This window comes from Aethalodelphis obliquidens, unplaced genomic scaffold (genome assembly GCF_003676395.1).
Source record: "Aethalodelphis obliquidens isolate GAN/ISIS:26980383/991018 unplaced genomic scaffold, ASM367639v1 scaffold137, whole genome shotgun sequence".
Lineage (NCBI taxonomy): Eukaryota > Metazoa > Chordata > Mammalia > Artiodactyla > Delphinidae > Aethalodelphis > Aethalodelphis obliquidens.
Window position 1 is genome coordinate 622,415 of NW_020838081.1, and position 25,090 is coordinate 647,504.

Here is a 25,090-nt window from a genome sequence, read left to right on the forward strand (position 1 = left end):
CATGTATTCATAGAGTTATTGTTTGGAAAAACTTCATCCTAGAAAAAGAAAATACAGGTCCAAATAGTGTTTACATCACATCATCCCAAGATGAGCTGAATATGTAGACAATGAGAGGGCCAGCAGCCAACATCTGATCTTTTGGTTTTAATTTGTCATGAGTGAGCTAAGCATTATGGAATCCCCAGCCGCAATCCCAAGTACTATCTAAAAGTGAAAAACAGGTCACTCCAACCCAAAACCTTCCTCAGTTTGAGAAATGTTATACACAAAGGACTTCATCACTTATATCCAGTCAAACCAAGATCATTCTACCATTTCTTTGAAAATTCAAGCAGTGTGTTTCTTTCTTTATATTTCGTGAAAAGTCCACATTCCTGAAACTCTTTGTCCCTCTAGGTTTAAAAAAGCCCCACTTTCACAGTTTAGGTTTATTAAAGTGGCATTTTAATACGTGAAAGTTTCCAAAGACTCTTTTGTCATGTTAATTACAAATCATTTTCTGTGCTTGAGTTTTAGGGCAATTTTATCACAATGCCAAGGTTTAAATAAATTCAGGGACACCTGCAAAGGCATTCCAAGCCGTACCTTGATTATAGTTGTCTTCGAAATATCCTCCCAAATCTGAATCACTATCAGGACTGAAGCTCCCTTCACTGGTATCGTCAAACAACTTCTCATCACAGTCTGGATCCAGGAAGGTCAGATACGTGTAGAAAGAGGTGGTGAGAAATTCCGAAAGGCTCCCTAATTTTACTCTGCCAAGGAAACACTATGTTAGAGATATAGGTGGATGTGGACAAACTTCCACTATGAATCATCGAGACACTTTTCAATAACCAGGTGGCACTTCTGCCAGAATCAGTAAGCACGTCACTCTGCAGACTGCCCCATACAAGCAGTCAGCCAAGAAATGAAAATGAAAATTCAATAGCAAGTATGAAGTAGAAGCACACAGCATATTGAAAGCCAAAATGCATCATGCTGATTTCCTATCCCCAAACCCAACACAAATAGAAATCTATTTTATTGAACCAACCAAAGTTTTACAAAACATATTGAGCGAACCACTTTTAAACAGAACCAACCCTCGGGTATTTTTCGCCCTAAAACAACTGGACCAGGACAAAACCACAAGCAACGATTCTTTGGGTGCCCTCGTGCTACCTTTTATGAGTCCCTATCACTCAGCCACACAAGGCCCGGGGGAGGGGGAGGGGAAATGTTGGGAGAGGCACGTCTCAGAGCCAAAGTTCTCTCTAGAAAGAATGTGATGGCCGGGCCATCCCCGGATAGAGACAGTGGCCCAGAGGGGCCCTATTATCAGGCTGGGAAAAGTTCCACCGAAAACTGGGAGCTGGGTTTGGCAGTATGGGATTCTGCTACAAAGGCAGCAGCCTCCGAGTTCTTGCTCCCTGAACCTGATTCACCCCCAGGTTCGGGGGGCAAGTGGGATGTCCACTGTACAGAAAGAAAGCGGGCACTATGTGCTTCTTAAAGTGTTAGATCTGGAGGCAGAAAAGTGTAGGATGCCTCAGAGCTACCAGCATCAGATTATGACGTGTTTAAATGGCTTAGTTTGAGGAGAGTAAACAGAAGCACGCAGCTCAGATGAACTCACAGGTGCCTGAGCTTCCGCCGGCAAGTACACTGTCAAGAGACATTGCCTGAGGGAGAGAAAAGCCTTCCCTTAAATCAAGTAAAACTTTCCCCCTAGAGCCCTGGGGTCAGTTCTAAGGATTGTTTTGCCCTGCGGTTGGAAACAGTAGGAGATGAGGTGGAGCCAGGGACCAGTTCCTCTCTGATGAAGTTGAAAGGAATCAGGTCAAAGGCGGAAAGGCTAAACCCTCTGACGGCAAGCGACCCCAGGTGGGTGCAGAGGGTGGAGTCTGGCATGTAGAGCGAGTTCAGTTTTTTAAATACCCTCAGACCTAAAAAAGAGACAAAATGACATTCAGCGTTAATTATGAAGAACTAAGTAGGAAGGGCAGCTGATGGAGCCTAGGCATTCCTGTTTCTTTCCATGGTTCTCTGGATTGTTTGCCATACTCTGTAACCAGGAGGCCCTCCTGATTCCTGTAAGCCCTCATCCAGCTCAGTATGGTGGTTACAGCCCCGTTTCTGGATTCACACAGAGCTTCTGCACCTACTCATCTTGTGCCCCTGGCTCTCTGAGCCTACAGATCCTTGCCCATAAAATAGGAATACAGCCTGCACGACAAAGTGAAGACAACATGAGACAACAGGTGCAAAGCCACAAAGAACACACTGCAAGTGCTCAACTAACTGCACACGGTATCCTTTTGACAATGATTAGATTTCAGTTAAAGAATTCATTTTGGAAAACAGTTAATTATGGGCGTATAGTATTGTCTCTCGGTTATGACGCCATATGCCAGGTGGTAACTTATCCAAGCTGGATATGAAATGTACGAAAGCAGATGCCAACTGCAGTTATGGCGCCAGCCCTGGGAGCTAGATAGCAGAATGCTGGGGATGGCCTCGCTGACACTCATGAGAGAGGCCAGGAGAAGCTTGGAGCGAGGGCCACTTCGAGTCTACAGCAAAACCCGCAGCGAGCTTGGTGAGCAGAGGTGCCAAACCCAGTGCTTAGAAATCCAGTGACTCAACCCTGAGGACATCAGCCTAAGTGAAATAAGCCAGTCACACAAAAAAACAAATACTGGATAAGTCCACTGAGACGAGACACCTGGAGACAGAAAGCAGACTGTAGTTGCCAGGGGCAGGGGTGGGGGGAGTTTCAGTTTTACAAGATGAAAAGAGTTCTAGAGATTGGTTGCAAACTACGTGAATATACTTAACGCAACCGAACTGTACACTTGAAAACGGTTAAGATGGCAATTTTTATGTGTATTTTATAATTTAAAAAAATTACTGTGGCAGCAGGGTCCCTGGTGTGGGAGGATGTGACAAGAAGGGCTGACTTCAACTCCCAAACACTTTTAGCAACTGGCACTCCATCAGGACCCAAACGGCAGCCTCCCCAAGCTCGGCAAAGGCCACACATTACTCGGACCAGCTGCGTGGTGAGGTTATCCTGGGGCCCTTCTGGCATATTCCAGGAGATTCACAGAGATCAGGGCATAGATGCTACTGAGAAATCTTCTGCCTTGTGACAGTCATGGGGTACAAAAAAAAAAGGGGTTTCCATGGGAGGTGAGCCCCCTATCCCTCAAGGTGCTTCACTGTAATAGCTGGGAGCACCGGTTGGACTGTGGGCCTGCAAATCGGAATGGGCGTCGTTCCACGGAGGATGAGGGGACAGTGGTCTAGGGAGGCCCATTCAGGTGCTCTGCTCTGAGGGCCACGAAGGAATTTGTAAAGTTCTGTGAATTATTCTTACGGCGTTAGCACACTCAAGTCAATTCCAGGAGTGATTTGATTATTGAGCACCGGCCAGATCCTAGGCCCTGGGTGTTTTCTAGCCTTTGAGTAGAAACAGACACAGCATCCCATACATGCATTCCGAGAGTGCCACTTCGGAGAGACTTGATATGTTCATCTCTCTAGGCCCCAGGCCTCCTGGCGTCCATAAAAGCTTCACAAACACCCACCAACTGATGCTTAGAGATGATTCCAGTTTCACATGGGTGACTGGATTAGATGTTTTAACTCCCTTTTTACTCTAAAGCTCCACGCTTCTATGTTCGGCAAGATACGAAAAATGGGCGAAGGGCAGCAAAAGACTTTAAGAAAGGTCAACGCTACTTTTGCTTTTTAAAAAAATCACAAATTACCTAGCTCCTCCAAAATATCCATCCTCTAGTTTTCGAATTGTAGAAAGAACAGCAGAATGAATATCTGAGCCATCGTTTGCTTAAAAAAAAAAAAAAAAGATCAATTAGTTTACTTAATCTGGGAATACTTTGTTTCGTTATGCACTGAAACGTTTTCATCAACAAAATCTAATTAAAATATGTATGGCGCCGAAGATTCCCGACCTAAGAAATCTAACTGCTAAGAACCCCCTTCAGTACTTAGCTCTGTCCATGGGACGCATTTTAAACATTTTGAAAAGGGTCCAAACCACCAGTGGGACATGAGTCAAGCAGATCAAGTTCATGGAGTTACTGAGCATGGTATGGGTGATGGGGAAGGTGAGCGTGGGTCTGCCCGTCATCCGCCAGCAGGTGCACAGGTAGGCTAGCTCGATCCTCAGCATCTCCACAATCATCTCATTGTCCAGGGCCAGGTAGAAGTGATGCTGGTCAGTGAACTGCAAGTCAGAAGAGGCCAGGTTCAAGGCTGTCCTTCATCTCCCTCGACATAACCCCAGCTGTCATTCACGGCAGCACTAATCCTTGCATTTTGTTTCCAGAGAAGAGGCTCAACCCTGGCTGTAATCCGCCCCCATGATGGGGCTCTCCTCGCGATCAGACAAATCGATCTGTCGCCTGCCCAGGAGCCAGAGCTACGTTAGTGCTAGCGCAGAAGGGAAACTTGCACAACGAGATCTATTTACAGCTCCTTGGATGGGGATTTAAGGACCTGCCCCAATACCGCTGTCCCTGAAGGTAAATCAATAACTCCTCAATTCCTACACTGTCCAGGGCTGCTGGGCTCGGTGATGTTTTCCTAGTGGGGCCACTGAGAGCAGGTGAGACGTGGAGACTGTGTTTACCTGATTCATGGCCTGGTTAATGTGAACTAAAGGCACTGTTGCCTGATGTTGATGAAAATCACTGTCGTCCTGGCCTCTGGACCAGTGCACGCTCAGTTCTGGTCTAAAATTTGTTACGAAGGGAAATAACTCACAAGATTTAAGCAAGCAGCACAGGCTGGGTGAAAAAGAGCAACTTGAGGCTACTGACCCATGACCCTACAGTCCAACTACGTCCCCAGACAGCTGGGCGGCTATGCCCCATGTTGACAAAGTGATCCCTCAGTTGGCCTTTCTAGCTGCCCAAATGGATGAAAAACGCTTCGTTTGCATTCCACAGGACTAGTTTCCTTTGGAAACAAAAACTCTGAAGAAAGGTTCCATAATCTGTATATTCAGGATCCTGTCAAGGGGGTTGGGACCTAAGAAATCAGACTTCCCATGTGGGATTCTGCTGACAGAGGACCTGCTAACAGCCCAAGCAAGGGTTAAGGACTATTGCAATTAGGGCACAAGGGCTGCGAGTCAAGTGGCATGTCACTAGCGAATTTGTAAAGTGGTATGAATTTCATACTGGAAGTGAGGGCACGCTCAATTCGATTCAAGCCGCATTTATTGAGCACCTACCACGAGTAAAGAATTGTATTAGGTACTGGGTGTCATCTTATGTCTCTGTTTGAATACATGCACGCACATTCAAAGTACCTCCCCAGACAGAAAAGACAGCTTAATAAACATGCTTGTTGGTTTGTTACTGGCCTGCTCTTCTCACCTGGGGTGTGAAAGTAAAGATTTGGTTCCTAATCACATATAATTTAGATGTTCCAAGGACTCCGATGTGCCGATATGGTCGCCCACTCAATTTCATATTCTTATTCCGTCCTATTTAGAAAATAAAAGAGCAATTCGAGCTAGAGCAAATACAGTGACATCTAATCCACGTGATTCTGGCTAAGACTGGGCTTATTTATATGTTAAACAACTCACTTTGAGGTTTGGTTTTTCTAATACTGTTATCCTTCTTTGGGACAAGGATGAATTAAAAACAAATCCCACCCCCTTCTTTTCATGCATATAGAAGAACAGCACCCGGTGCCACATCTATATGGAATAAAATTATTAAAAGGACTTTATTAATGTTCACTTTTTATTTATTTAGTATTGAACCATGATCCTAAACAAAGTCAGATTTTAGAAAAAGTAAAGAGAACCCATCTCCCATTTTAATGGGTAAATGGGCATTTTCTTAGACCACAGATAAAATTTAGAAACATCACCAAGACACAAATGACTGTTCCAATTGTGAAATTTCAAAGGTGGCTCCTTCTTTTACAACAGAGCTGATGAATCACACTGCTACGTGTGGTGACATCTCCTGAACAGGCATGAGAGGAACGTGCTTGGTGGCCATTCCTCTTCACGTGGAAGCTGTCAAACCACCTACTTTAGTGCTTTGCCCAATTCCTTTGAATTTACACATATCACAGTCTCCCCCAGACCCCAAACCTAGAACCGAGATGCCCCCTCGCCAAAAATGCCCTGCTATTTCCCCAAACCTACCAAGCTTGGCATATATGTGACTAAGAATCCGGCCTGGCTGGACTCGGATTGGATGAATGTCGGCAATACTCTGCAAGCTCACCCCATGTTTCCTCAGCAACTCCTTAATGTGCTTGTTTTCTGCCAGAACAGTCACTGTGAACAAGAACATAGCACCTGCATGAGACGGCGGCCCTCGTCCCCTCACACGGATGTGTGCTGCTGTCTCCTCTCCTCTCTGGCCTGTGACAGCATGCTCTCCACGTGCTGGGTGCTTTTGAAAGGGAGAGCGCTTGTCCTGTCGCTCTTCCTGGTTCGCTCTGGCCTTGCCTCCCCTCAACACCCACAGTGCATATTTATCGAGTGCCTTCAATGTGCAAGGCAGTCTGGGACTTCTAGAAGTGGTCTTCAACAGGTCCCAAGCTGAATTACCCATCTCAAATGACGTCTTGCTTCCCTGTGGGTCTGCATTTATTCGAAACCTGTCTTGTGTTCTTTTCACATGGGGTCAGGAGTGGAAACAGCTTTGCAAAGGGGATACCAGAAGAAGTCCGTGCCTCTGCTCTCAAAGACAGAAGAGCAATATAGTGGTGTGTGCAGCAGGGGATGCTCTGACCAAGGGGGAGGGAGGAGGAGATTTTATGCTCTGGAGAGAAGGAAAAGTGGGCCTACCAGTGGGCTGGTGGTAGTGGGGCAGCCTGGCCCACTGGGAAACACAGCACAGGGCCCCCCGCTAGTAGGGAAGAGCCACCCCAGAGCTGGGCCACGCACCCAGTGGGCCGGCCTGAGCCCCATCTCCAGTGAATGAGGCTGGGCATCTGGCTCTCTAGCAGGCAAGGCTCTGGGATGCCTGGGATGTGGGGGCCGGAGGTGGGCTCAGACCCCCCCATACCTGCTGTACCAGTACTGCTGGCTTTTAAGAGAAGGGACAGGGCTTCCCTGGTGGCGCAGCGGTTGAGAGTTCGCCTGCCAATGCAGGGGACGCGGGTTCGTGCCCCGGTCCGGGAAGATCCCACATGCCGCGGAGCGGCTGGGCCCGTGAGCCATGGCCGCTGAGCCTGCGCGTCCGGAGCCTCTGCTCCCGTTGCGGAGAAGCCACAACAGTGAGAGGCCCGCGTACCGCAAAAAAAAAAAAAAAAAAAAAAAGAGAAGGGACAGTGCTTTGGCAAAAGGAAGGAGTCCTGGGGAGGGAACTGGAGAAAGGGAGTTCTGGCCACAGAGAGAGCGGCTGGTGCTGTGTCCACCTGCAGCTGAGCCTGGCAGGAGCTGCAGGGGCTCGGGGCGGTGCTCAGGCCAGAGGAAAGACTCGGTTACTGTTAAGGTAGCTCCCTGAGCCCAACCACTGTACCCTCAGGCTGGTGGCAGCTGAACGTATGATACATATAAATGCCACTGAGACCTGAATGTCACCTCCTTATATTTACATAGCACATGATGCTGTTTCAAAGTATTTTAATATTCATGATCTCATCTGAGCTTCACAGCAAGGCCCTGAGGGGAAGCCTTGCTGCTCGACTGGCCAGCTGTAGCTGAGCAGGGACTGGAAGCTAACCCCCCAGGCCCCAGCATGGGAACATCAGCCATGCAGGACTGGGCGAGCAGCTTCCCTTAACACCCGTCTCCTTGGAAGATTACAACACCGTGCAGAGATCTCCACGTATCAGAGCCACAAGGCGGTCACTCTGTAGAGGTGACTCTTTCAGACGAGTGGCTTGACCAAGACCTGTGAGCCTGGTGATCTGAGAGAGATGCACGCAGAGAAGTTTCTGAAACTGCACTTCTCCTTCCTCCAGACCACAGCCTCTGATATTTTCTACTCTGTTTTCTTCTATTGCATTTAAAAAAAAAAAAAAAAAGTGGTGCTCAGGATCCATCGATGCACCCCAGCCCGCAACTGGAAGAGCGGCCTTGTGGACTTAAGGGATCACTTAGCAGCATGTGCTCTGGTGACGGGCAGAGACTGTGGGGTCAGGCTGGATCACGCCACCTGGAGGTCAGAGCTGGGTTTGCACCTCCAGCTGTCAGCCGTGGGTCCCTGAGTAAGTTAACCCCTTAGCCTCATGTGTAAGAGGGGGATGATAATCATGATCGTCACACTTTCTACCTGATCGGAATGTTGTGATGGTTGGGTGCGTCTCTCGGTGGGCCTGGGGCACAGTATCGACTGGGTGATGACCTGCACGACCTCTGCTGTATCACGGACAGGCATAGCCAAATGCATCCGTGGCCACAGAGAGGGTTGCCCTTCATTTGCTCAATAATTGTTTTTAATGTATTGAATGCGTGTGTATCAATCAACATAGAAGCTACAAAAATGATAAGGCCCTCGTCCTTAAGAAATGTACAGTGTCCTCTAGAGGACACAAGGCGTAGTCACGACACGCTATGATACTTAGCTGGTATATAAGTCACTCTATGAGGTTTGTGAGCTCCTGGGGAGTCCTTCCTAGGAGGGGAAGTAGGGAGAGGAATCAGCCAGCAGGGAGCATTCTAGGCCTGGCCCTGCACTGAGGGCTTTCCCTGTGGATCTCAATTCCTCTCAAGACCACCCTGTGAGAGAGCACCGGTCAGGAGAGCCCGAGGCACACAGAGGTGAAGTCACATGGCTAGTCAGAGCCAGTGCCGCAGCAGTAGCCCAGGCTGGCCTTGCACTTCTGCGGAAGAGGTGCCGGCTGGAGAGGAGGGGAGATGGGTGGAGGGAGGTGAAAACATGGGCCTGCAGCTCTGGAAAGAAGTCAGACCTCCAAGGGAGGAACGAGTGAACCCTCATTTGGGTTTTGAGTTTTCAACAAGGTCACGTTCTACTTTTTAAAGAAGAGCAGTTATGAAAAATGATGCTCAATGAATCACTTGTGCCCCAGTTGCAATCAAGGTTTAGATTCAAGAAACAACTGCTTTGTAGAAAGTAACTGTGATTGGAAGCAGCTGAGTTACAGAACACATTTCACAGAACTAATACATGCTAAAATATATACACATGCAGATTTTTAAAAATTACATAGAACACTTCGCTTTAAAAATAACATTGGTTTTACAAAGTTAAATATGAATAGTAAACATGCTCACAAACCTTGTACTACGACATCAGGTTTGACGGAAGTGGAAAATCTTCTATTTAAGGGATCAATTTCACCAGTGGCAAGGAATCCCTAGGAAAAGAGGAGCATTAACACTATGAAATACTGATTAACTGAAATTTCACCTTAAACCTAAGTTTGAAAATAAAATATTTGGGGGCTCAAAATCTTCAGTGTTTTATTCCTTTATCATTTTTCAAGGCAAATGCTTATTTTCTCTGAACTACAGTATACCATTTAGATGGCACTGATCAATGTATTGCGTTTTTGGCACCCAGCTCTCCAGGGCTAGTCAGAGACGCCAAACTTGTGTGAGTGAAAAGAACGAGGGTAACTCATGCTTCCTGAGCCCTTACCCCGCGCCAGGTACCGTGCTGAGCCCTGTACATGCACTGTCACACAGGCCTCCTAACAGGGAGGCACTACCATTCGCACATCTTACAGGTGGGGAAACCGAGGCAATGTCCTTAGGGTAAGGACTTGGCCCAGAGTTGACTGTCCTGAAACACAAAACTCCCCTGCCTGCTGGCAGAGTGCTTTTTGAATGTGGATCTCCTCATATTTTCTATAAATGATGGGAACCTTAAGAGAAGGGATCAAGGTGTTCTGGGAGTTCTGAGGAGAAGTTGGACCTAATGCTGGGCCTAGATGAGGGCCTTTACATTGGGAGGAGGAAACAAAAGCAAGTTTGTTTCCCATGTCACTGATACAGAAATCAGAGCTGCACCATATTGCAGAGATGATAAAGCCCAAACTCTTTACTTTAAAGATGAGGAAACGTGAAAAAAAAAACCTATATTTAAATAAAGCTGTACAACATTAAAAAAAAATAATAATAAAGATAAGGAAACCGAGGCCCAGGGAGATTAAGAGACCTGCCCGAGGTTAAAGAGCTAGTCAGAGGCAGGGCTGGCTTTCCAAAGGAGATATATGTGCTTCCCTACTCATAAAGACAAAAGTATAAGACACAGTCTCCACCCGCAAGAACATGTCCATGAAACTGCGGAGATGATCATATCCATGAAGCAACTGCTCCATCTCAGCACCTAAGGGCCACTTGCACTGTGATAGCTTCACTTGGGTCTTCCTTTCACCCACCAGGAACTCCAGTGACATCCAACCCATTGCTCCCCTGGCTCCCCCGCCCCCCACCGCCCCCACCCCTCCCCAGGGGTCCAAAGCACTCAGCTGGGCAGGATCCTCCCAGGAAAGATGAGCCATCCGATAAAAATCACTCACACTTAGGACTGGGGAGGGGGATTCATTTTTAGCTGGCACAAAAGCATTTGTATTTTAAAAACTTAAACCTGGAGGCAAGAAAATGCTTAACAAGGAGGAATGAGTCAGAGGCAGCAGACCTTCTGTGTGGCGGTGCTACTGGCTGAGGGAGCGGCCGACACAAAATCCACTACAGAAGAACCAGCCCGCTGCCCCTTCCTGGAGAGAGCACTGGAGCGTCAGAGTCCTCCTGCTTCCTGCACCTAAGACCGTGTGGAGTAGTCCCCCAAACCCTGCATCTTTCATACATGTGCTGATCCTGGCTGAGAAGTTTCCGGCCCTCCTACCGACCATCAACTCAACCAGGTTCTAGCCACAGACCAGGAATGCTGGTGGGAAGGGGCGCTGGGGGAGGGACAGAGAGTGCTTGGCTTGCAGCTAAGCCCAAAACGGTTTATTATAAATACGGACACAAGCCTAGGTCTCAAGCCTCAGAGTCAACCCCAACCAGTTGACCTGAAAGCCATGAAGATGCCAAAGACGGGTGACTTCCCTGGCGGTCCAGTGGTTGGGACTTCACCTTCCAGTGCAGGGGGTGTGGGTTCCATCCCTGGTCGGGGAGCTAAGATCCCACATGCCTCGCGGCCAAAAAACCAAAACATAAAAACAAAAAACAAAAAAACAGAAGCAATATTGTAACAAATTCAATAAAGACTTTAAAAATGGTCCACATTAAAAAAAATCTTAAAAAAAATTTAAAAAGAATGTAATCTTAAAAAAAAAAAGATGCCAAAGATATTCATAGCCACATGGAGCAGAGAGCCCCTGTGTTCTTCCAGGGTCCCCTGAACTTCCAATCAGATGGTTTCCAGTCTGTGAAGCCCCCAAGTCCCTTACCTCTGCCAACAGGGAGCTGAGGATGTACAAGGACTGACCCCACAGATGGGGCAGCTTCCCCAGAGGAACTCTGTCCACCGTGTGAGGATTCTTATACTCTTCATCTACCTGGCAGAGAGGAAAACCCGAAGTCAGAATGTCAGAGGAGAAAATGGCCAACGTCACTACATGGGGAGCGCACGGAGGATTTACAAAATGCCACTCATTTGATCCTCCAAACCAATTCTATGCGAGAGCTGGGATAAGGAGGCCATGGAGGCTGAGGCCCTTGCGCGGGGGGCCACGTGGCTAAAAGCAGCAGAGGTGGAACTCAAACCCAGGCCTGGTTCCAGCCAGTGCTCTTCCCGCAAGCACACTGATGGCAAAAGGCTGAGAGATAGGCACTGGAAACTGGGCCTGCTGTCTTTGAGCACAGCTCTGGGCAACAAGAAATGTCACAGCTCATACTTATATTTGGTTGCATTATGGGTACAATGATCTAAAACATCAGCCAACAGCCATGGCAGTGTAGTCCTGGATGCTGAGTCAGGTTTCTATCTTGCTCTCCTCAGGGGTTCATAAACTCAGTGTGCAGATGCAAGAAAATTACCAGAAGGTGGCGCTATTTATTGAGGAAAAACAACTGTATTATTAGATCACTAATTTTCCATCAGGGACTCAAAAAGCTGAATCCATTGGGGGCTTTTGACTCATCAAAATAAGCTACAGTTCTCTTTCTGATGGACAGTGCTGGCTACGTGTTGTAAAAGGCTGCAATTTTCTGTTGTAAACTCCATGCTGACCTTTGGGTTTTGGGTCATTACAACGTTCGTTGGTTGGGGGAATGTTAGTGACCACTTTCTTCTCCAGAAAACATAAGCCAATTGAAGGAAATAGGAAACACATCTTTCTCCAAAGGGGAAAATCACATCATGAGACGAGCCATTCTCTGCTTGTGAATTAATCAGTGATGTTGTTAATACATGCAGTAAATTTAAAAAATTTTTCTGTAGTAAACTGAGAAAAACTTAAGCTCATAAACGGAACAGAATTAAATGTTACCAGTAATCAAATAATCAAATAGGATAATACGTGGAGGGAGATTCTCCAAAACATCACTGTGGTTATATTTGGGAAGTAAGATTCGGGAGAAATATTTTCTTTCTATAGAATCTTGTATGTTTTGCAGTATGCAGAATTACTTTTACAGTCAGATTGTACATTAAAACTTTTTGAAATGTAAGTACTGTTAAGAAAGATTACATAGATCTGGAATGGGAAATAGTCGATGCAAAGAACAGAAGGTAGACAAGATATCTGGGTCAAAAGACAGCTTGGCTCTGCCCTCCTCCCACCCATTGCTGGCTCCTGCCTCCCCGTGGAGGTATGTGTCTCCCCCTCTCCACCTCAGTCCTTCCAATCTGCTTGCAGGTCCTCCAATGCACCAAGCCTTTGCCGCCGGCGGTCCTCTGTCTGCCCTCCATCCCATGGATTCGCTCCTGCGACCCCCCTAGCCTGCAAGTTCGCAGAGGCAGAGCCAGCGTCATGACCCCTCTGTACCCCAGTACCTAGCCTGCTGCCCAGCCCGGAGCAGCTGCTCCAAGCAAGTCTGCTGGGTACGCTTGCGTTAGTCTCGAGCTGTCCAATGGAGGCCCCGTGGGTGGTGGCGCCCTGCAAAAGCCTGTCCACCTGAGGAAGTGAGTGACGCTGAAAGTCAGGCTGGATGGCGCCTTGGCCCAGAGCTGTGGCCACTCCAAGGGTGAGGCTCTTTTTCTAATTTGCACAAAGGTGCCATATGGGTCGGGGCAGCCCTGTCTGTGGTGGTCTCTGCATGTTACTAAGATGTGACGGGTGAACCTTCCCAGCTGTCATCCAGAACCGGCACAGATACAAACTGTGCTCAAAATAAAAGAATGTTCAAAATCGGTGCCTAGCTGATGTGTAAACACACTAGATAAAGGAGGATACTGAAATGACAAGTACAAGCCCAAAGGTCAGTGTAGAGATCAGAAGAGAAAAGTTGCAGAGTAACCCTTTACAACACGTAGCCAGAACTGTTCACCAGGAAGAAAAGGAGAGCTTATAACACCTAGCAGTTACTACAGTCAGGAAATATGCCTTTTAGTAGAACATGGATAGATGGTTATTCTCTATCATAAAATAGGCAAAATACCCCTGAAGCTATTTATTTTCCCTTGCTATGCTTTCAGGTTCCAAATTACGGCCCATTACCAACTTTGTTTTGTCAAGTGCCTCAATACTGGAAAAGGGGCAACCTGAACACGCAGTTGCTAGGAAGTACCCAGCCCCCACTGTCAGCCCCCCCCACCACCACCACATACACATCACACATAGTAAAATGAATACATTTGCAGGAAACCTAGGTTTCTAACAGTTAGAAAGAAAACAGCCCCTGCAGGCTCCATGGCCTGATCTCTACAGTGAGGGACTGTCCATCCCCTGGAAATGCACCACCCATTAGGAGGCAGCGTGGGGTTGTGAGGAGGCCCTGAACCTGGGGTCTGGTTCCAGGCAGAGCCCAGTGCTGTCTGAGCTCTGCCTCTCTGAACTGAGGCAGATAATTTCAAAGGCCTTTGCCAGTCCCCTGACCATGTGCTCATGGGCCTGATTCAACCACAAACTCGTAGACCCAAGCTGCTGTGTGACAGCAGGGTTACGCTCTAGTGCAGGCCCTGTCAACCAGGGGAAGGACACTGCTCTCTGAAGTCTCTTCCTCCCCAAAGTGCAATAATGAAGCTTTGAAGCAACAGGAACATTCAAAAGAGAAATAGCCTTGAATCGAGAATTCTTTTCTGCTAAACATGAGATATGTATGGGGAAATCTTCCCATTAAGATATATAGGTCCATCATGACCCAAGCTAGCAAAGTGGATAGAAAAAACGATCTTTGGGCATCTTCTTGGAACTGGCCAGTTTCCCTCTTCATGATATAGAATGGTTTCTAAGTGATTACTCAAGCTCTAGCTCAGGAACTGCTTGACTCAAAGGAAGAGATTCTCAGCTACCCTACACAGGCACACCTTGGGTCCAGACCACTGCAATAAAATGAATATAAAGGGAGTCACGCAAATTTTTTGGTTTCCCATTGCATATAAAAGTTATGTTCACACTATACTGTAATCTACTAAGTGTGAAATAGCATTTTGTCTAAAAGAACTGTATGTATCTTAATTTAAACATATTTTGTTGCTAAAAAATACTAACCATCATCTGAACCTTCATCAAGTTCAGCAGTAGTAACATTAAAGATTACTGATCACACGTCAGCATAACAAATATAGTAATAATGAAAAAGTCTGAAACGTTGTAAGAATTACCAAAACGTGACAGAGACACGAAGTGAGCAAATGCTATTGGAAGAACTCAATTAAAGGTTGCCACAAACTTCAATTTGTTTAAAAAAAAACCGCAGTTATCTGCGAAGTTGCAGTAAAGCCAGGTATGCCTGTGCACCTCCCCCTCTCCCAGGGAGATTCTGTCTGGTTTCTTCTTCCGTGGAAATGTGTGAGAACATGGTGCCTAATAGTGTTTTGTGCTTTTTAGGGCCTGTGTGGCCTTGGGCTCGGAGAAGGACAAGTATCCTCTGAAGGTCCTCAACTAACGCCTCCCTTGGGCACCAGCCAGGTCAAGCATGGCTCCAAAGCCGTAACTCCTGTGATAAACAGGAGCACTACTGAAGGCTTTAGAAACCACTTCTCCTGGAGAAAAAGGGTTAGGTCTGAAGGGGGAATGAAAAATACCCAAATGCCAAGCACCATCTCACTCTGTATTAGATAAGCAGCACCTGCTTACCTTGTTAGGCGGCACGGCGTAGAGTTCAGGCATCAGGTGGATCCCGTTCTTGCCTCTGATTAATATTCCCTCCAGGGCCTCTCGGTATTCTTGGACCTGGAAAATAGCCCCATCCCCCACGGTAGGAAACAGCAGTGCAACACAGAAAAACAGCTCTCTTGGCAACAAACAGATCAGAAGTAGGACACAAGGCTAAGAAATGCACAAATACCTTCAGCTCAAGGACTGCAGGAGGAACCTGGACTCTTGCTGACAGCAAATGTTAGGAGGAACTAAATGCGACTAGCCTTTTATGTGTTGTCTTTAATTCGTGATTTAAATACTTCACTCTTAACTTCTCACATATTTAAACTTTGTCTCACCAGCTAGACTATAAGCTTTATGGAGTGGAGGCCAGATCTTAAGCAGTGCATTCATTTCCACCTGTTGGTAGTTTTCCACTGAAGAAGCCCTCCGTTCAAACATTTATTGCTCACGAAATATTTGCTGAACGAATAAGATGTGAAGAAAAGGAAGTGTAGGTACTATGATCCATGTACCCCAATTTTTAGGATGTGCTACTCAGTAAAAGCTGTTGATGTAAACATTTCTATTAAATTAAAAAGGCACCAATAAAACCCTACACATGAAAAGGGAAATAGAGAGAAAAAAACCCTTAACAGCCACCCAGCTATTTGACACATTTCATCTTTGGAGAGCCCAGTCAAATGCCTTCCAGATCTCATTTTCTCTTCGTTTGAAATTTATGGACAGCAAAGCACGACAGGGTGCATCACTTTAAAATGTGACTGGGCAGCAACTGGAAGAGACAGCACAGGGGGCTAAGAGAAGTAAATTCTGTGAGACCTACAAAATAAGGTACTAAACAGGCTTTTCTGTCTCCTTAGCTTTTTTGTTGTTGTTGTTGTTTCTGATAATTTTCAAGCTTGTTCATAATTGAAATTCCAACTCAATCTTTTTGAGATCTTTCAGTCTTGGGATAAAAAGACAGAAAACGTTAAGAACCGAGATAATCACTGAAGCATAAGAGTGAGAATCAACAAAGAGGGAACATTAATATTTGAAATTTACTGCCGCTTCTGAAACACCTCTGCATTCCTCAATAGAAGCAGCTTTCAAAAACTAAAACGAATCTTAGATTGCATATCCTACCCCAGAACATGAGATCTGAACAGATTAAAAAAACAGCAGTGTTTGAGTTTGTCAGCCCCGTAAACTTCATGAGGACAGGTCTGTTCTGCTCACCAAAGTATGCACGGCAGCAAATGCTAAAGAAATCTGTCTGAACAAATGAATGCTGCATTAACAAATATTCACTGAGTACTTACTATGTACTAGGCGTGGGGCATACACCAGTGAACTGGAGAGAGACCACCTCTACCAGGGTCCTTTGACAACTAAGTGGGAAATACTGTTACAGGTGCCAAGCTGTTATAAGAACCGTGGGGCATATAAAAGGGGCACCTGACCCAGCTTTTAGGCTTTCTGAAAGAAGAGACACTTAAAACGAATCACGTGAAGGAGGGAGGGGAAGTTGGGGGTTGAAAGGGCATTTGAGAGAAGGGGAGAGACAGCATGGCCTGCTCAAAGGACTGAAAAAGTTTCCATGTGCTTGGATTACAGAACTCAAGAAAGGAAATAAGTTAACAAGAAATTGGGGGTACACTGGTGAAAACGAGGGCCCGATCTTATGGGATCCTACAAAACGTGTGAAGAGCTTGTACCTCATCCCAAAAGCAGTCAGGAAGCCATTCAAAGCTTCTAAGCAAAGCAGTAGCATAGTCTCTTTCTTAATAAGATCACTGGCAATGGTGTGGAGAAACAGCAGGAAGCGAGGCTGGGAGACATTAGCTAAGAGTACCCTTAAGGATGGCAAAAGCACTGCTGGTCTGAAAAGAACAGCAGCAACAACAAAACCTGTGTGTGGAAGACTGTTTGGTGGCCCCCGACGACCCCCGCCTCCTAGTCCTCCAGCCTTTATGGAGGGCCCTCCCCTTGAATGACTTACGATAAAAGGCCCTCAGATGTAACATATTGGGTTAGGCTAATCAACAGAGAATTTCCTGTCACCTGTTTTATCCTAAGTCGAAATTTGGTCCTCTCCTTGTGTCCTCAGATTAAAAAAAAAAAAAATGACCCTGGCATCTACCCTTGTCAAGGTTCTACATGGCCAGGATATTATAGAAACCATACTTACTTTTCCCAGCCTGTGTCCCTTCCATATTTAATATCTAATTGTTTCAGCCAAACTGATAATGATCAAGACACTCCAATATGGAAAAAGGTAAGACACTTTATCCCTGCCTTATCCTATATAAAATCCCTAAAAATAAGAGCCTAAGTTTTAACAATGTGTGGCATTCTATGTGCCCCCTCAGGCTACATCTCTGTCTATGGTTTACCCATCTTGGGCCTATGGATGCCTTGACAGCTGGCACATAGGTGGTATTTGTTTATTGGGATCAAAATGTTAACTTGAAACTGGGAACAAGCGAATATTTTCAAATGAGGGCTAAACAGTTTCATTTCACAAGCCCTAGGTGGGTCTATGCCCCTTATCGGCAGGAAGTATCCAGAGTGGTAATCTCTCTTCTTCCCTTAAGATGGAGGAATGATCAAAAGATGGGGGGGGGCTTCCCTGGTGGCGCAGTGGTTGAGAGTCCGCCTGCCGATGCAGGGGACGCGGGTTCGTGCCCCGGTCCGGAAAGATCCCACACGCCGCGGAGCGGCTGGGCCCGTGAGCCACGGCCGCTGGGCCTGCGCGTCCGGAGCCTGTGCTCCGCAACGGGAGAGGCCACGACAGTGAAAGGCCCGCGTACCGCAAAAAAAAAAAAAAAAAAAAAAGATAGGGGGGACTGAAACCAAGCGTAATCATTAGTCAAATCCATTTTACCTGTAACCTGCCTTCACTAATCAAAGTCCTTTTAAGACTTGCAAGTCCTCCAAGCAGCACTTTGCCTGAATAATAAGATGTTTGCCCGAGTTGTTGTCTAGGAACTTGGAGTCAGCTGTGTCTGGTTCCAACTGAGCTGGTTAAGACTGGTTAGGACCACTGACCCTCCAATTGGGCATGCCCAAGTGTCCCCTGACCTTTCGGCATCAGAGGGCTGAAAACTCCACCCTCAGAGCATGCTAAGCACCTCCATTTTGGAACATGCAGAACCCTGTAGCCTAGTTACACTTGGGCAGAATGACAATTACTGCACCTTTTCCCAATCACCTTTCCCCAGCCTCAGACCGCCCTGCTGCTTTATTCTTTATCCCATAAATACACCGAGCCCCTTGCCTTCGCTCAGGTAGACCTGAGACTTTCTCCTTGCATGGCTGCCTTGCGAATAAACCCTCTGTTTGCTGCAAACCTCGGCATCTCAGCGTTTTGGCTTGCTTGCTGCTCTCTGGCAAAACAAACCTGGTTTGGCAACAACAGCCCTTAAACAACAGAATGCAACAGATGTGACACTTTGCCAGTTCCAGGCCTAAACCTTAAGAAAGCTTGGCGGCTTCTGCTTTCGCATTCTGGGAGAAGATGACCACCATGTAAAAAGCTTAACTGTCCAGAGACTGCAATACTGTAAGAAGCTCAAGCTAGCTACGTGGAGAACCAAGGTCTGGGCCAACAAGCTGCCAACCATGTGAGGGAGGCCATCTCGGATATAGATCCTCCAGCCCCACTGACCCATCCCAGGTGACACTAGGTGAAGCAGAGAAAACCTGTCCCTGCTGAGCCTTGCCCAAATTGCAGAATAATAAGCAAACAAAATAGCTGTTGTTTTAATTCACTAAGTTTTAGGAAAGTTTGTTAAGCAGTGACAGATAACTGACACAGTGCCCTGAATTCCTGCATAACCCTATGTTCTAATAATAATCAGCACACCAGTGGAATGAAAATGCTGATTACCAACACAACACCCAGCATTTTCTCACCTGAACAGCATCACCGTTGAAGACCCCATCTATTATGAAATAAGTCCAGAACACAGGCCATTCACATTCAATGTTTTCAAAGAGCTTGAGTTCAGCAGGGTCATAATGCAATCGGTTTGGGTCCTGGAACCAAACAGGTAAACCCTCTAAAAGGTAATGTCAGATTACATACATAATACCATTGTACCTCAATGGGTGTCCCCTGCTTTCTGATTCAATGCAGCTTTGAGGCTGGCATAATTAGGATTCTGCTATAATGGGGAGATGCTATTTTTGGCAGTTTTCCATGGTAACATTTCAGAAAAGTAAATCAAATGTACACGACACTCCTGGGTAGTTTATTATTTAAAGCTTACTATATCTCTATAACAAATAAATAGCAATTTGCCTCTCACAGTGCCGGGCAGACTATCTGTTTTATTGATATCATTATATCAGTCACTATGGCAAAGGAACCCAAGGAGGCCACAGGTAGCCTTTTAAAAACACGTGTGAGCCACAGAACTGTTTGTCCTTGTCTAAAAGCTGGTTTTAAACCACCAGCTTGCTGTCCTCCAGATGATCTTACTATTCTATTGCCTAACTCCAGCTTGCTGACTCCAAAATTAAGACTTGCTTCCAATATTCCAACATGTAAGTTTTATATTCCAACATGTAAATTTTATAATCAACAGAGGGAGAACACCACAGTGGCAACTTAGATATGAAGCAGTTAAGGAATCAGAAGAAACAATCTTTAAATACAACCTCTCTTGGGGTTTTATAACCATCTCGAAGGAAGCGACAGCATCCATAACGCCCCTAAGAAGATAAAGAAAAAAGATGCATTTGATGAAACAGAATTTCTTTGCCTCTTTGATTCAAGTCAGCCCTTCACCCCCTTTCCCATGAATCTTTTAGTAACAAAATGGGTACCAAATGCTCTTTGCTATCAGTACAAAAACTTATTTTTAAGTAATAAGCAAAGTAAATTCAGGTTTGATCAGTGCTTGGAAGGGAATGCCAAAACCTTCCATTAGAGTGGCAGTCAGGGCTGAGAGATTAATTACCGGTAGTTCACTGAATGACCATCCTTTCATTCTGATTTGCTGTATCGTGCAAAGATGCAAAGGGGCCCTTACTGCTTGGAGAAGCCACCAAGGCAGATACGTGGATTGACTGGACTGCTTCTACTGGAAAGACTGGAAAGCCACAGGACATTCCAGACTCCTCGCAGTTAGGCTCCGGATGCAAAGAAGCCTGCACCTGGCAAGAAGTAGGTGAGGGAGGTGGCAGGGCTCCCTGTGGCTTCGGGCCATCGCTGCTGGTTTTCCTGCTGCAGGCTCCAGTGTTCCTCTCCAGCTTCTTGGGGGTCAGGAAAGAAGGACAGTGGCAGTGCTCTCTGAATCTGCCTCCCTAATCCCTGGATCGCAGTTTTGGGTGTCCACTGCCCAATTTCTTAAGTAAGTGGCACTGCTCTAGCACTGGCCATGGAGGCAGGCACGCTCCTAGTGGCCAGCCCTGTAGTGTTTGGGGCATCCTGGGAGGCCCGGTCTTGAACTGCTCCCCTTGAAACGCTTCATTCCCTACATTAATTCCCTGCCTACCTCCACAAATTAAAGAGGTTCTGTTTTCTCCACTGGCCCCTAACTGAGACAGTGCCTTCTTTGGGGGATATGGTTGGAGACCCTTTACCCCTTTGTTTCCAAAGGCTAAAAGCATTTTTCACCGAATCTAAGTAGGATCATCAAATGCAGATTTCAGTTTAGGGAACTTACATTCTTCAATCATTTTACTGGTAACTTCAGTTGGCTGGAGTACTGCGTAACCTTCTCAGTTTGGTGTCATGTGTCATAGTTGCTGCATTTCACCCTGGAGCGGGGATTTTTTTTAACCTCAATTTAACTTTGGGATCTCCAAGTCCCCAGAAATTGTGTGTAAAGTTTCAGGATATTGGGACATGTACATTTTTTTCTGGCGGGGACTTTACCTTTCAAGAGATTCTTAAAAGAGTCTGTCTGGGATCTCTAAAGGGTTAAGAAGCTCTGCCTTAGAAGTACGGGAGTGATACGAATTGGGGTTTAAAGGTGCCAGCTTGAATTGAAGCTCTGCTACTTAGAAAGAGAACCAAGGCACTGATCACTCCAAGACTTATCCAGACTCAGCTTTGGAAACCTCAATCATGAGTCGACTTAGATACTGAGCAACTGATCTCATGGAGAACCGAGGCCTGGGTGAGCTGCTCCACGTCACTGTCTGAAAGGGGCACTTAACACAGGGCAGAAGGGCACCAGTGTGACCAATACTTACCTGGAGCTTGGAAATAATTTCATTTTTGGTCACATTCACAAGGTTCACATCTTCCACTGCAAAGGCCGGGAAAGAAATAATGGAAAGAAGTCCAGCATCAATCTCTTTAGATGTCGATGCTCTTGGCAGCATGGAGAACAGAATAGACTGAACGAAAAACAAACAGGTGGCTTTAACCTCGGAAGCACTAATAGTTACATACAATATCTAGAAACGACGACTTTACCCCAAGGGAACATTTGAATGAGTTTGCCAATTTTGAGCAGAGCTTTTTCCTACCAACATGGCCCCTGCTGGGCGACCTCGCCTACCCAGCCAATGCTTCCTGCTCCTTGCAGGAGAAAAGGGGTCTGGGGAGAGCAGTAGTACGCCTGGAGCCCATGCTGAGAACTGTTTGTCCCCCTTCCTTTCGTGCCTTCTGTTGACTTCGCTGGGCCTTTAGGACATGCAGGGAAGGGACTAAGGACTACCTTGTCAGTAGGCTAGCGTGTCCTGGCTGTGAAGATAAGAGACAGAGAAGAACACACATATGGGACCAGGCCAAAGAAATGTCTGGCTTCTGTGGAATGTGACCAGTTGGACTGGGTGACCCAGGAACTACTTAAAGGAGTCAAATTCAAAAGACCACATGAACAGGCAAAATGGTTTAGTCAAAACAGAATTAGTTTAGTCCTAGAAAGAATGGGTTACTTAGTGGCACTATAATATGGCCTCAATTATAAGGTGGTTGGATTAGGTACTGTAAACTAAAGGAAGGTGAAATTATAAAGAAAAGTTTGGGAAGGGAAGAGAGCTAACACTGAGATCTAACATGTATAGACATGGGACTAGACCCCTGCAAACATAAGCTTATTAAATCTTCTATATGAAGGAATTCGAGAACTATGTCCAATTCACACGTGAGGACTCTGAGACACAGAGACTCATGCCTAAATGCATGCAGCCAGTCTGCGACAGAGCTAGGATTCTAACCCAGGTCCAGCTGGCTACAGAGCTCATGCAATCTCTACTAGGGACTACACATCTATTAAGATGCATACCAGCTTGACTTTATTAAACCACACCCAAAGAAATAGCAGACTCCCCATTAAGGACTATATCATGGAGGGAAATGGAAAGAGCTAGAAGGAGTTAAATATGGGGGGGAGCCCTTCAGCTTCAGAACAAAGCTTCATTTTCTATAGCCAAATGACCCCCAAGCCCAGTTCTTTAACTAGTCACTCTCCCTCGGCTCTCTGCCTGAAACACACACTCCCACCGGAAGCGCTCTGCTTACAGGTTTTTATATATCTCACTCCCACAGCCCTAGCACAGTACCTGGCATGCGGTAAGCCCTCACTAAATAAGAGTTTGCTGATGTGTCAGCAACTGGTGACCTACTGTCTGCTAAATGGAGTCCCCTAATCTGCATCAAATCACACCTTTCTCTGACGGGTATTTCAGGGAGATTTTACTAATTTGCCATTTCTCCCATATCATCTCTCCTCCACCATCCATTCTGCCCATTCCCACTCCCTCCCCAAGTGAACTCCTGCCTGCTAGTCATCCAATTTGGGGACCTCATGAAATAAACCTGAGAGAAAACCACCTACATGCTCAAAAAACATAAAACCGATTTTGCCTCCAACGAAACAAGGCTGCCTTGATTATTGACTCCATATACAACATCATCACTGTGTCTTATGTTTGCACAGTACTTTCTGGTTTACAAAGTACTCTGACAAACTAAGTTGATTTACTCTTGATCCTTGTGACCACCTTGTGCAGCAGGAGGAGAAGGTCCCAGTATGCCCATTTTATGGATGAGGGAACTGAAACTCAAAGAAGCCAAGTCCCATCAAGCTAGGAAGGTGAGGATCTGAACTGGAGCCCAAGTCTTCCACTTCATGAGTCTCCTTCCCTACTCTCTGGAACGTGAGAGCCTTGAGCCATTACCTGGCAGTGTTCGACCTCATCGGGCAGAACGTGGATCACGGACTTGCGACCTCCATGGGCTCCAAAAAGGTCCAGTTCGTCAATTGCCTCTAGGGCTGCCTACAAGCACAGGTATGAATTACTTTTTCTTGCTAGTACACATACACTCCCACATCTGGCACCCCTTTTTCATTAAGCAATCTAGCATATATGTTTTCCCAAACGTGGTAAAACAAATCTTTAAAATCCACTAAAGTGTCTTATACTCGTGTTCTATCCTTATTTTCAGTGGATAAGAGCTTTCCTGTGTTTTGCTGCTCACTGCAGGAACAAGAAAGAGAAAACAGAAAACCATTTCCCAAAATGAAATTACTATTCTACCCAATAATGAAACATTAACAACACAGCTTTGTGTGTGTAAGGGGTGGAGGGCTAAATTCATGGGCGGCTTTTCTTTCACCTATTTTAGCGGTTGACTTCTAACATTAGCATATTTGGCACTCAAAAATATTAACTTTTTTTAGTATTAAGTATGTTTTCTGTCAGTTGACCTTAACAGAGCAAATTTATTGTTGCTTTAAGAATTCTAGTTCTGGAGTCTTTATTCTGTCTAAAATTATGCTTCAGTCTTGAGGCAGAGGGGAGGGAGGAGGCGTGCTAAATGTCTAGGGCAAGACATGTCAACTGGTGGCCAGTGGGCTGAATCTGCCCTACAGGCATGTCTTGTTTGGCCTGAGGAAGTTTTTAAATGATTTTTGAATTAGAATACCTACAGAGAAAGTTTGCAGCGTCCTCAGTACCCCCTGATATTTTTCTATCTGGCCGGCTTCACTTGTTTATATTACTCGCCTGACCTGACCCTGTAGACTTTTAAACTTGTGAGCCCTGTCCTACAAAGTGGTCATATTCTTCAGCCCCTTTATGACCCAGAAAAGAAGACTGGACGTCACACATCCAGCTTCTTCGACAACAGCAAGAGCTTAGATGTGTGGGTGATAACAATGGATAGTAAGGAGGGAATGCACTTATTTTCAGGTACACGCAGATTTCGGTGTAAGAAACCTACATTTTTTTACCTATAATTTCAGTTGGCTGGGGTACATGTGCCACTTGAATTCCATACTTGCTGACTTTTGAAAAATATGCTTATCAGATCAAATCCAAACCCCTAACGATGAGAACCAAACCAAAGCAGTTACAGACGCACAGAAGGAAGAACAAACAGGACGAGACTGTCACCTTGGCCATTCCTACAGAGCTTGCATTCAGTTCTGGAATGCCCTGATTGGTCTTATCTCCACGTTCCCACATTCCATAATCCTGCGGGAGAAAAAGGGAAAAAGAGGTATATGAAAAGTGCTATGGAAAAATGATTCGTTCACGTCACTGCAGGCATGAAGAAACATGAATATCTCTTCTCGAAGGCTACTAAATTCATGGCTTTACATATTCGAGCTGTGTTCTTTCTCGATTTCAGTTCATTTGACCTCTGGGTAGACTTTTGGAAGTAAATACTCAAGTGGAACAAAAATGCATACAAAGACACTCTCAATTTTCTTATTTCTAAAGTTAGTAATTTGTAAGAAACTCTTGATTTGTAGAGACCAGAACATTTTATCTTAAAATAAAAGGCTGCCCTTTACTTATCTAATATGTTTGAACTTGTATTAAATTGTAAGATGGAATAAAGAAACTTTAACAAATGGGTTATAACTAGGTGAAGCCAACCAAACCACTTAAAATAATTTAATACCTGCCTTTAACATTACCTCTTGGGAAAAAAGTGCTCAGCAACTAACAGAAGCCAAAGTCAAAACTG

The 25,090-nt window shown here is 45.8% G+C and overlaps 1 protein-coding gene across 15 annotated transcripts in view; it reads right to left on the reverse strand.

Moving 5' to 3' along the window:
- Positions 1-25,090, reverse strand: part of PHKA2 (phosphorylase kinase regulatory subunit alpha 2) — an 81,916-nt gene that overhangs the window by 18,583 nt on the left and 38,243 nt on the right. For 14 of the 15 annotated variants that reach the window (XR_003431294.1, XR_003431295.1, XM_027099718.1 and 11 more), the window contains 13 exons: positions 24,511-24,591; positions 23,293-23,391; positions 21,358-21,504; positions 19,816-19,869; positions 19,069-19,191; positions 15,145-15,240; positions 11,353-11,460; positions 9,231-9,309; positions 6,182-6,316; positions 5,394-5,503; positions 4,093-4,237; positions 3,759-3,837; positions 589-758 (listed from right to left, as the gene is read on the reverse strand). Coding sequence is in view for 13 of the 15 variants with exons in the window: in XM_027099718.1 (XP_026955519.1) it covers positions 589-758; positions 3,759-3,837; positions 4,093-4,237; positions 5,394-5,503; positions 6,182-6,316; positions 9,231-9,309; positions 11,353-11,460; positions 15,145-15,240; positions 19,069-19,191; positions 19,816-19,869; positions 21,358-21,504; positions 23,293-23,391; positions 24,511-24,591 (1,426 nt within the window). In the remaining 2 variants the exon portion in view is untranslated. The remainder of the gene's footprint in view (positions 1-588; positions 759-3,758; positions 3,838-4,092; positions 4,238-5,393; positions 5,504-6,181; positions 6,317-9,230; positions 9,310-11,352; positions 11,461-15,144; positions 15,241-19,068; positions 19,192-19,815; positions 19,870-21,357; positions 21,505-23,292; positions 23,392-24,510; positions 24,592-25,090) is intronic. The other variant, XM_027099724.1, reaches the window with a different exon arrangement.